At 39.9% G+C, this 12029-nt stretch overlaps 1 protein-coding gene across 11 annotated transcripts in view; it reads right to left on the reverse strand.

Annotated features, from left to right (window-relative positions):
* Positions 1 to 12029, reverse strand: part of dst (dystonin) — a 287668-nt gene that overhangs the window by 130333 nt on the left and 145306 nt on the right. For all 11 annotated transcript variants that reach the window (XM_062995876.1, XM_062995886.1, XM_062995883.1 and 8 more), the window contains 10 exons: positions 11799 to 11925; positions 11345 to 11528; positions 11105 to 11262; positions 10213 to 10391; positions 9989 to 10127; positions 9708 to 9901; positions 7860 to 8022; positions 6991 to 7074; positions 6796 to 6903; positions 6603 to 6701 (listed from right to left, as the gene is read on the reverse strand). In XM_062995876.1, coding sequence (XP_062851946.1) covers positions 6603 to 6701; positions 6796 to 6903; positions 6991 to 7074; positions 7860 to 8022; positions 9708 to 9901; positions 9989 to 10127; positions 10213 to 10391; positions 11105 to 11262; positions 11345 to 11528; positions 11799 to 11925 — 1435 coding nt within the window. The remainder of the gene's footprint in view (positions 1 to 6602; positions 6702 to 6795; positions 6904 to 6990; positions 7075 to 7859; positions 8023 to 9707; positions 9902 to 9988; positions 10128 to 10212; positions 10392 to 11104; positions 11263 to 11344; positions 11529 to 11798; positions 11926 to 12029) is intronic.

A 12029-nucleotide genomic window follows, 5' to 3' on the forward strand; every position in this document is an offset into this window, starting at 1 on the left:
TTTGGCAGCTGCTGTTTCCTTTTGCTTCTGCATTAGATCTTCTTGAGTGTGTTCCATCCTCATTTTCAGTTGTGAAGTTTCTGTTGTGAAGGTTGTGATCTTTTCCTCGGCAGTACTTTTCTCTTTCAGAAGGGTGGAATACTGTTGTTGTAGGTTTGATGTAAATGTATTAGAATTTGAACTCATCTCTTTGATGGTCATCTTGTTTTTCTGTAGTTCTGTTTCCATATCCTTCAGTTTTGACTGATTCATTTTTCCTTCTTGAGTCACTCTCTGTAATTCATCTTTTGTCCTTTTGAGAGTAAAATTAAGTTGATCAAATTCTGTCTTTAAGGATTGTAATTTCTGATCGACTGCTTGTTTTTCCCTCTGGAGAGTAGAAATGTCCTGTTTAAGGTTCACTGTGGTCCTTTCAGTGGTTCCAGTCATTCGGCTCATGGTCTGTTTGCATTGTGAAAGCTCATTCTCAAGCTCTCTTAGCCTTGCCGTGTTCTTCTTGCCATCTGCTAATTCTTTTTGTGCCTCGGTCGTGGCCTTTTGCAGTGCCACGTTCAGGTTGTTAATCTCCACTTTATAATCCTGAACCTTCTGACTGGCTAGATTCTTCTCTGCACATGTGGAAGTAAGCTCTGTTTTCAGACTTTGAATTTCAGTTTCATAATTCATAACAGTTGTGCTAAGGCTTTTGAATTTCTGCTCATACTCAGTTGTCTTCTTGACCTGCTCATTGTAGTCTCGTACTTTAAGTTGAAGCTCATGAGATGTCCGAGTTTTCTTAAGAAGGTCCTCTTCTATTAGTTTTATTTGAGATTTGGTACTCTCAGACTGCAATTTGAATATGCTGATTTCATGATCTTTGCTCTCTAGATCCATGTTAGCACGATCAAGTTCAGCTTTCAGGTTCTTCATGGAGCGTTCAGTATCCAGGTTAATTTTATTCAGTTCATCAATTTTTTTTGTAAGCTTGGTTACGTGTAAATCATTTTTCTGAAGCTCCAGCTCAAGGTTTTTGGCTTTTATTTGTGCATCCCTTTCAATTCTCGTCTTGCTGTTCAATTCCTCTTTGGCTTTTCGAAGTTGCTCTTTTAGGTTTTCTACCTCATTTTTAAATATGTTGACCTTCTGTGTTAGATCTTCTTGAATGTGTTCCAATCTCACTTTCAGTTGTGAAGTTTCTGTTGTTAAGGTTGTGATCTTTTCCTCGGCAGTACTTTTCTCTTTCAGAAGGGTGGAATACTGTTGTTGTAGGTTTGTTGTATATTTATCAGAATTTGAACTCATCTCTTTGATGGTCATCTTGTTTTTCTGTAGTTCTGCTTCCGTATCCTTCAGTTTGGACTGATTCATTTTTCCTTCTTGAGTCACTCTCTGTAATTCATCTTTTGTTCTTTTGAGAGTAGAATTAAGTTGATCAAATTCTGTTCTTAAGGTTTGTAATTTCTGATCGACTGCTTGTTTTTCCCTCTGGAGAGTAGAAATGTCCTGTTTAAGGTTCACTGTGGCCTTTTCAGTGGTTTCAGTCGTTCGACTTATGGTTTGTTTGCATTGTGACAGCTCATTCTCAAGCTCTCTTAGCTTTGTCATGTTCTTATTGCCCTCTGCTGATTCTTTCTGTGCCTCGGTCGTGGACTTCTGCAGCGCCACGTTCAGGTTGTTAATCTCCACTTTATGTTCCTGAACCTTTTGATTGGCTAGATTCTTCTCTGCACATATGGAGGTAAGCTCTGATTTCAGAGTTCGGATTTCAGTTTCATAATTTGTAATGGTCGTGCTAAAGCTTTTAAATTTCTGCTCATACTCAGATGTCTTCTTGATCTGCTCATTGTAGTCTCGTATTTTTAGTTGAAGCTCATGGGACGTCTGGGTTCTCTTAAGAAGGTCCTCTTCTATTAGTTTCATTTGAGATTTGGTACTCTCAGACTGCAATTTAAATATGTTGATTTGTTGATCTTTGCTTTCAAGATCCATGTTAGCACGATCAAGTTCAGCTTTCAGGTTCTTCATGGAGCGTTCAGTATCCAGGTTGAGTTTATTCAGTTCATCACATTTTTTTGTAAGCTGGGATACTTGTAAATCATTTTTCTGAAGCTCCAACTCAAGGTTTTTGACCTTAATTTGCATATCCTTTTCTATTCTCACCTTACTACTCAATTCCTCTTTGGCTTTCTGCAGTTGCTCTTTGACATTTTCCACCTCATTTTTCACTGTGTTGACCTTTTGCTCCAACTGGTCTTCTAACATTTGAGATCTGTGTTTGGCAGCTGCTGTTTCCTTTTGCTTCTGCATTAGTTCTTCTTGAGTGTGTTCCAACCTCATTTTCAGTTGTGAAGTTTCTGTTGTTAATGTGGCAATCTTTTCCTCGGCAGTACTTTTCTCTTTCAGAAGGGTGGAATACTGTTGTTGTAGGTTTGATGTAAATGTATTAGAATTTGAACTTATCTCTTTGATGGTCATCTTGTTTTTCTGTAGTTCTGTTTCCATCTCCTTTAGTTTGGACTGATTCATTTTTCCTTCTTGAGTCACTCTCTGTAATTCATCTTTTGTCCTTTTGAGAGTAGAATTAAGTTGATCAAATTCTGTCTTTAAGGATTGTAATTTCTGATCGACTGCTTGTTTTTCCCTCTGGAGAGTAGAAATTTCCTGTTTAAGGTTCACTGTGGTCTTTTCAGAGGTTCCAGTCATTCGACTTATGGTCTGTTTGCATTGTGAAAGCTCATTCTCAAGCTCTCTTAGCTTTGCCATGTTCTGCTTGCTCTCTGCTGATTCTTTCTGTGCCTCAGTTGTGGACTTCTGCAGCACCAGGTTCAAGTTGTTAATCTCTACTTTATGTTCCTGAACCCTCTGATTAGCTAGATTCTTCTCCGCACATATGGAAGTAAGCTCTGCTTTTAGACTCTGGATTTCAGTTTCATAATTTGTAATGGTCATGCTAAGGCTTTTGAATTTTTGCTCATACTCAGATGTCTTCTTGACCTGCTCATTGTAGTCTCGTATTTTTAGTTGGAGCTCATGAGATGCCTGGGTTTTCTTAAGAAGGTCCTCTTCTATTATTTTCATTTGAGATTTGGTACTCTCAGCTTGTGATTTGAATATGAAGATTTGTTGATCTTTGCTCTCTAGATCCATGTTAGCACGATCAAGTTCAGCTTTCAGGTTCTTCATGAAGCGTTCAGTATCCAGGTTGGTTTTGCTCCGTTCTTCTAATTTTTTTGTAAGCTGGGATACTTGTAAATCATTTTTCTGAATCTCCAGCTCAAGGTTTTTGGCCTTTGATTGCATATCCTTTTCTATTCTCGTCTTACTGTTCAATTCGTCTTTGGCTTTCTGCAGTTGCTCTTTTAAGTCATCAACCTCATTTTTTAATGCACTGATTTTTTGCTCTACATGTTTTTTTTCTTGTTGAAAGGACTCAAAACTTACCGTAAGATGTCTGATATCACCTTCCAGCATCTGATTAGCTCTGGTTAGTTCATTCATTTTATATTTCATCTGTTCTCCTTCTACACTTTTGGTGGAAAGCTCTTCTTCTAGATTTCTCAGCTTCTGACAACTCTCTTGTTCACTGGTGCTTCTTTGTAGAAGCTTTCCTTGACTGATCTTAAGTTGTTCTTTCAACCCATCTACTTCCGTTTTATGAAAAAGCACTCTCTGCTCAAGTGAAGCTTTATCTCGCTGTAGGGATTTGATCTGCTCTTGAAACACATACACAGACTTCTTAAGTTCAGCAGCTTCCTGTCTAAATTCATCAGATTTTTGCCTGATGTTGTTCCTATCAGACTCCATTTCTACCTGAAGGCTCATCAGCCTGTTATTTGCATCATCCAGAAGCTCTTTGAAGTGTTGGGCCTTTTCTTCAGTCATATTCTTGTGCAAAAGCAGTGAGTTTAGCTCAGACTTCAAAGTTTTAATCTCATTTTCAGCTTTTGATTTGCATACCATGAGTTCCTCCATTTGACAATGCATGGCTTCTGCTTCTGGCTCTGAATGGCGCTGCAGAAAATTACCTGAGGCTGTGGATTTATGGATACTTTCCTTCCGTAATTCAACATGCTGAATTCTAGTTTCAGACTTGAGAGAGAGGTCTTTTTCCATCATTCGAATCTGGTTCAGGAGCTCTGCTTCAGCTTCTTCTTTGACTTTAAGCTCCCGCTCCAGTGATCGACTGTGCTCCTCTAAATCTTGTACATCGATGCTTTTGCGCCTCAAGTGATCTTCCAGTTTTCTACGGGCCAGCGTGCCTTCTTCTATGTTCTTTTTGAGCTTGCGTAAGCTCTCCTCTAAGGAATGCTGTTTGGCCTCTGTCTGCTGAATTAACTGACGATAATAATTTAGTTCTTGTTCAACAGCACCTTTGGATTTAACAGTAGTCTCTAACTCAATTCTGTATTGCTTTGCTTCATACTCTGCCTTTGATTTCAGTACATTCAACTCCTCGTTCACTTTTTTTTGCATTTCCAGATCTCCTCCCTGGGCGTCTAGCTGCTTTTGCCTGTCGGACAGGGAGGCCTCCAGTTCCAGTACCTGCTGCTTGAGTCTGGAGACCTCTTCCTCACTTACTGTTTTCTGGTGCTCTACATTCTCCATCCAGCTCCTATATTCAGCTTTGTCCACAGATGTCCTTTTCTGAAATTAAAGTTAAAAATCACCGTCCAGTCCTCGCCTAGACAACATGTGCTTTAAGTTAGAGCGCCGGCACACTTACCAAAGAGAGCAAGAAAATGCCCCTCCACCCTCCTAGTGAAAGGCTTTTCAGTATTCTAAATCAAGATAGCCCATCAACCTTCAATGATACAAAATACTGCATATTTTGCATCAAAATCAAAGCATGAATGTAAGGTTAGTAGAAAAGGAGATGAAACAGTGTAAAGTTGTAAACCTTTATCACCTGTGAAGAAACAATGCACTTCAGAGTAGTAAATAGCATAATTATTCTTTTCACAGTTCTATCAGTGTACTCACAGATATGCACAAGATGGCTGGAGGTATACCATACCCAAGTAACATGCACACAGCATCATTACAAACAACAAAAGAATAACAGCTGTTAGTTATAGCACCCGTTGAAGAAAGAATAAACTAACAAAAGTAACAAGCTTTAATCATATTCAAGAATACACTTGAATAGAAGCTTCAAGCTGGAACAAAAAAGCAGGAGGATTTACATTCATTTTCATCTAAATAATATAACACACATTACAACCCTAACATGCATTATAAAACAACATAAATGGCCAAACTAGGACTGAACAATATATTGTATTCGCATTGCAAAAGCCGCAATAGTAAACAATGTGCAGTTTAAATATAAATACAACGTAAGTAATAAGTAATGGGGCCTGCTAGCTATTTGACTTAAAGGTGGTGGTACTGACTAAAAGACAGGAGAAAGAGCTGGAGGTGGCAGATAAGGTGGTTTTGAAGACAAAATTAGGGAGGGGAGATTGGGGACTTAATATTTATGAATTATTATTTTTTTCCCTCAGATATTACACAATTAAAATTTGTCCTTTTTAATATTAAATATACAGTAGCAGCTTCTTTACAGTTTAAAATTCAGTAATCGTCCAATTATTGTTTGATGGTAAATATAACATTTTTCATTCCAAATGCATAATAGACTTCACACGTCAACAAAAAAAAAAACATTATATCATAATTATTTCATGATTAATATAAATTTAATTCAAAATGAGGGCGGAACGGTGGCTCGGTGGGTAGCACTGTCACCTCACAGCAAGAAGGTCCTGGGTTTGTTCCCCAGGTCCTGGTCCTTTCTGTGCTGAGTTTGCATGTTCTCCCTGTGTTTGCGTGGGTTTCCTCCGGGAGCTCCGGTTTCTTCCCACAGTCCAAAAGCATGCAATCAGGTTTATTGAAGACACTGAATTGCCCTATAGGTGAATGGGTGAGTGTAAGTGTGTGTGTATGTGTGTCTGCCTTGCAATGGACTGGTGCCCCGTCTAGGGTGTTACTGTGTGCCTTGTGCCTATTGAAAAGCTGGGATAGGCTCCAGGCAAGTGTCTACAATTGGAAGATGTGGATGTCAATCAAATGCGATGGACCAATTAGAATTGAGATTTTCCGTTAAAGTTCTGTCATGTTTTTAAAGCACGTTTATTAAAAAAAAACCTGCTGGATTTTGAAGAGGACATCCATGGCTAAATGGAAAACGGTGTAGTTTGTTTTATTTCATAACACTAATGGATTAATCATTGAGGATGTGAGATATCTCCAACCCGGGACAAGATGTTAAAAGTTTAAGTAGATCAGTGTGTTTTAATTTCTGAATGGCCTTATTTACATTAAGTGTTATTTACATTAAGCAATAGTATCGGATCGGATTACACATTTTTGTCCTTCCAATATCCGATCCAGTGATTTGGGCCAATATCGGACCAATACCGATACATAGTATCGGATCGGTGCCAGCCCTACTTTTTAGTATTGTTCAGTCCTAGAAATTAAACATACTGAAGAAAGAGGCTTCACACTGTGGCAATATAGTATAAAAAATAATCATAATATATAGAAAAATAAAGAAAAACTTCCACCTGGAGCATGTTGCATAATCAAAAAGGAAAGAAGGCTACTGCACACAATCCTACCTCATCATCTTCTGTTCTTTTCAGATTCTCTCCTGCAAACTTTACATACTGCGTCATGAGAGTAAAAAGTGCTGTGTAGCGAGTGCGCAGGTCCATAAACTGAAAAAGCCCAAGAAAGAAAATGCTGAAACTGTGAGGTTGTCACTGATAATCATTTACAAATTCAAAGTGAGTTTTGACAGGTATTTCTCACCTCCTGTTGCATGTTATCTGATGAGCTCTGAATCCTCCTCCTCTTCACAGGAGATTTGTGCTGAGAGTCCGCTATGGCTCTGTACGTCATCAATTGCAGCTCATAATCCTGAAAAAGAACATGATGTAGCCCAGCTCTCTTAACACCTGACATTTTTTTTAACAAAACAAATCAGACAAATCTGTAACATCTTACCTTTACTCCTGATGAATACTGCTCAGAGTATTTCTGACACTCATCCATCTTACTCTGCTTACTTTCAATTTCTGCAATCATCACCTGAAACACATAAAGCAGCAGAAAGTGTCTCAGAAATGATACTATTTCAAATATTGATTTATAAAAGCAACCTCAGTTCCACCTTTTTTATCTTTGTGTATTTTATATTGACTTGGGACTTGACTGAGACTTAAGCCTAAAGACTTATGGGACTCTAGTCTAAAGACTGGTGACTTGACTTGGACTAGTATTTAGTGAGAGGTCCCCAACCTTTTTTGCACCACGAACCAGTTTCATATAAGATATAATTTCACATGCCACCAGGGGCGGGGATATTTAAAATAGAATAACTATAAAATGGAAAATAAGTGTGAATCCTGAGCTTTTTTCGCTGCAACAAGACACTGCTCCCACCTAGTGGTGATTGGGGACAATAACACCCAAAGAGTATCGGAAATGCAATTGCTCTTGTAGCAATCTCTAATTATTTATTCTTTCTGTGCTGCCTGGTAATAAATGACCCATGGACCGATATCGGTCCACGGCATGGTGGTTGGGGACCACTGGTCTAGAAGACCACATGCTTCTAATCCTGCTTAGGAAAGTACATACTCCAAAGGTCGGCTCGGTTTAGAGGACTGCTAGCTTCTGTCACAGGGTCTACATGGTTTAGAGATTTATTCTCACTGGCGTCCAGAGTAGAATGGGATTCCTCTGGCTTGTTTACTGGAGATTAAAGCACTAAAACCGGTAAATTATATAGGAGAATTTGTCACAGGTGCTATATAATCAGTTTTATATTTCAAATATCAAAAAAGAGCAGATGAGATGGACCTAGTTCTGACCTTTTGTTGGTTAAGTAACTCAGCCAAAGATTTACTGTCCTCTAGCTGGTTGTCCTGTGCCTTCAGCTGCCAGATCTCCATCTCTCTGATCCACTCATCTAGGCCTATGAATGAATCCTTATAGTATTTCAGAGATTTACTGATGGTCTCTAGGTCTCGAAGTCTGAAAAAGATAAACAGTAGCAGTCTATTATGCTAGCCCACCAATGCTCTTAAATGGGTCTACAATGGACTATTATTTCATGGAAAGAAGTTTGGTAAGTATTTGTAGCTCAGCTTAAGTGACATATTACACTCACAACTTACAGATAATTGTATGCAACATTTAAATGATTCGAAAATTTAAAGTAGTTAATTAGCATTTAACTCACCAATCTGTGACATGGATGGTGCCATCCAGTATTTTATGCTACATCTACCATATATGTTTTGTGTATTTTCTATTGACTTGGGACTGTGGGAGGAAACCGGAGCACCCGGAGTAAACCCACACAGACACGGGGAGAACATGCAAACTCCACACAGAAAGGACCCGGACCGCCCCACCTGGGGATCGAACCCAGGACCTTCTTGCTGTGAAGCGACAGTGTTACCCACTTAGCCACCATGCCGCCCCCCCTTTAACATTTCATGTTTAGTATGTGTACACACTACAGCTGATGACTTCTCTGTGCCCAATATAAATTGGACTATTATAACTGCACAAACCCCACCCACTTAGTGTGGTCTTTCTCACCCAGCAGACTGGAGGTCAATTTTGTCTGCTGCAGGCATTAGCCAATTATGCCCACTAGAGGGGAGGGTGCCCAGCCGACCGGTAGCAGAGCGAGATTCAAACCCGGAAGCTCAAATCCTAAGCGCTCGTGTGCTAGTAGATTATCCCACTGCGCATATATATAATTTCTTGAATGGGTGCAGTTAATTAAGGAATTAATGCAGCTGTCTACAGCGCTAGCCCACCACTGATGACATCTCAAGCTACAGCTACCATATATGTTTTGTGTATTTTATATTGACTTGGGACTTGACTCAAGCCTAAAGACTTGTGACTTGACTTGGGCAGGACAAGAGAAACAAACATTTCTTTGGGCAAGAAAGAGGTGCTCATGTGTTGCAGCCCACCAACGCTATAAAATGGGTCTGCAATGGATTAATATTTCATAGTGAGACTTTGGGTGAGTATTCCAAAATTTTCAATCAGTTTCCAAATTTCCAATCAGTATAAAGTGACAGTTTGTATTATTTTCCCACTTTTGGCATGAGGCCACTGTACCATGTACTTTACTAACTGGTACCATAACCTGCCCTAGTTGCATTTATATGTCATCACCAGCTATAGCCCATAACATTCAGTAATAAAAATGAGGCCATGTCAATGGCATCAAGATGAATAATATTATATAGTTAAACTTGCTGTCTGTGTATTTTGACCCTATATTAAAAAACCCTAAAAAGAAGTTAAACAATGTCTTCCAGTTTTTTGCAGGGGGAAATATGCACAGTTAGTATAGCATATGACCAGACCATAAGCTTATTGAATATCCAACTTCAGAACCATGGGCATTAATCCTGCAGCTATAACAGACTCCACTCTAATTGGAAAGAAAAATGAAAAAAAGACAAAAGAGCCTTTCCCATAATGCTCCCACATAGTTGAAAGCATTACAATTTATTTAGTAGAATTGATTTTTTAAGCCTGTTAGGAATAGAGTCTAATTAGAAAGGGTACTCGCATACTTTTGGATAAATAAAAGTGGTTCAATATTTGTTTCCCCTCAATGTGTTGTTTTTAAGTAGTTAAAATGACCAGTTCAGTCGTACTTTCTCACAACAGTCGTCCTGACTGACCTGTTTTCAATCTGCAAATGCACATTCTTCCATCTCTCTCCAAGCTGCTCAGCCTTCTCCTTGTGCCAGTCGAGATCAAAGTCCCTCTCGTTATGGGATTTAAACATCCGGTCGCTGACGACTCTAGCTTTCTGCAGCTCATCCTCCAGTTCATGGAATACCTCTCGTCTGTCGTCAATCTCCGATCTCCATTGCTAAAAATAATCATTTTAGGTGTTAGAAAAAATGCTTTGCACACTAAACACATTTTATCAGCATATTGTATGAATTGTATGGACTACCTTAAGAGTGCTCATAACTGCATCAATGGACCTGGTGTCAGCACTGATTGCATCTTCCTCGCACAGTTTGGCCTCATACATCTTAACCAGAGCTTCTGCATTCTGGCTGTGTTTCATGACCATACTCACCATCTTCAACCTGAGACAAACACACAGTCGCTCTAAACCTGAACTTCAGGTAAAATTCAGCTCAAAATGATCAAATCAGTAGAGGGTGCACTTACTTTTCCAGGTAAATGGAGCACATGGAGTAGATCTGTGCCATGCCTTGAATGAGGACGTTGAGTTCAGAAGAGAGGATGGGCACTAAAGGTGAGTTTGCAGCCTGCCTGAGGAATACCTCACACTTCTCCTTAAGCACCACAAGATCCTCATTCAACCGATCTAACTCTACTATCTTCCTCTACGGATATGAAAGAGGGTAGAGGAAAGTCAACAAAGAAGAGGTGCAAGATGTAAACATGAGCCTCATAAACAAAATGGACCTGCATAAATGAATCATAAACATATAGGATATAATTTCACAGACCAGCGGGGAAAGTAGGATTTAATAATATTGCTCACAAACGATGTAAAATGAGCTTTTTTGTTGCAACAAGACGCTGTTCCCACCTATGGGTGACAATAACACAACAACACCCGAAATAGAAGCAGTGAAAACCGCTTTTCTAGCCATCTCTAATTATTCATTCTTTCTGTACATCCCGGTAATAACTAGCCCACGGACCGGTACCGGTCCGCAGCCCGGTGGTTGGGGACCACTGTGCTAGCAGATTATCCCGCTGCACATATATATAATTTCTTGAATGGGTGCATTTAATTAGGGAATTAATACAGCTGTCTACAGCGCTAGCCCACCACTGATGACTCAATCTCAAGCTTCTAAGTTTGAATCTCAATTGTGCTGTTGGCTGGGCATCTAACAGTCTGTGTCTGAGGGAGGGATGTCAACAGGGTTTGTCAATTTTCACCTCTGCTGGCTGGTCCATACACTTGGGCCCAAGGGCCCTAACCTAATTGCTTGCATTATATTCAGTAAACCTTGTAAATCGCTTTAGATAACAGGATCAGCTAAATGCCTAAAAGATAAATGTATTGTACTCCTGGTAAACGTACCTCTTGCTCTGTAATGCGCTGCATTATAGCCCTCAGGTCGTCTCGCTCCAGAGGAGAGCGGACCTGCCTGATCAGATGCTCCTCATGAGCCTCCACTCGCATGCGGAAGTTCCGCAGCTCTGCTATGAAGATGTTGTACACCGATTCCTCTTGTTCCTCTGTGATACAGTCAAACCAAAACGTCAGATTTTTTAACAAAGTAACCAAATGGGAATAAAGTGAGTGGCTAAATGGTCTTACCTCTATCTGCAGACTTGAGCAGTTCCTCATAATACTCTCTAGAGGTCAGCACCTCTTTCTCCAGCTGAGTGCGATCTGACATAGTGAAGATCTCAGATTCCTCGCTGTCCTCCAGAAACTCATCAAAGTGAGTCTGCAGGCTGCTCAGGATCTGCTGGTGCTCGCCCGGTAACATAGTCTTAACCTGACAAGATCAGTTGATAGGTTACAAAAAAAAATGCCTGCCTAGATTTTAGCATTTGCTCAGTAGACAATGTGCCTCGGCAGGCTGCGAATTAATTTACTGCATGGCATGTTGATATGCCTGTCGGGTAAATACTGCCCTAAAGCATTAATCTTACATGTGTGTGATCTTGCCAGCCCTGAGGAATCTTTTTTTTAATGCTTGTGATCCTCCCAGTGTTTAGAGCACTTAATTATTCCAGTAAATTCTTACACAGATAGAGACACTTACAGAGGACACTGTGCATTTGCGGATGTTGCGGATATCGGTCATCAGGTAGTGCCAGGACACCACGCTCTTCATGTTAATGTGGGAGCGATGCCACAGTGCTAGAACGTTCTGATACAGCTGTTCCAGCCTGATCAAAGTGAGAACAACAGAATGAGTCACGCACCCAGGACAGAGTAAGAGTAAAGGTTACAGGAAGGACAGGGTGTTGTATGGCAAGTAAATACTGTACTT

This window comes from Trichomycterus rosablanca, chromosome 5 (genome assembly GCF_030014385.1).
Source record: "Trichomycterus rosablanca isolate fTriRos1 chromosome 5, fTriRos1.hap1, whole genome shotgun sequence".
Lineage (NCBI taxonomy): Eukaryota > Metazoa > Chordata > Actinopteri > Siluriformes > Trichomycteridae > Trichomycterus > Trichomycterus rosablanca.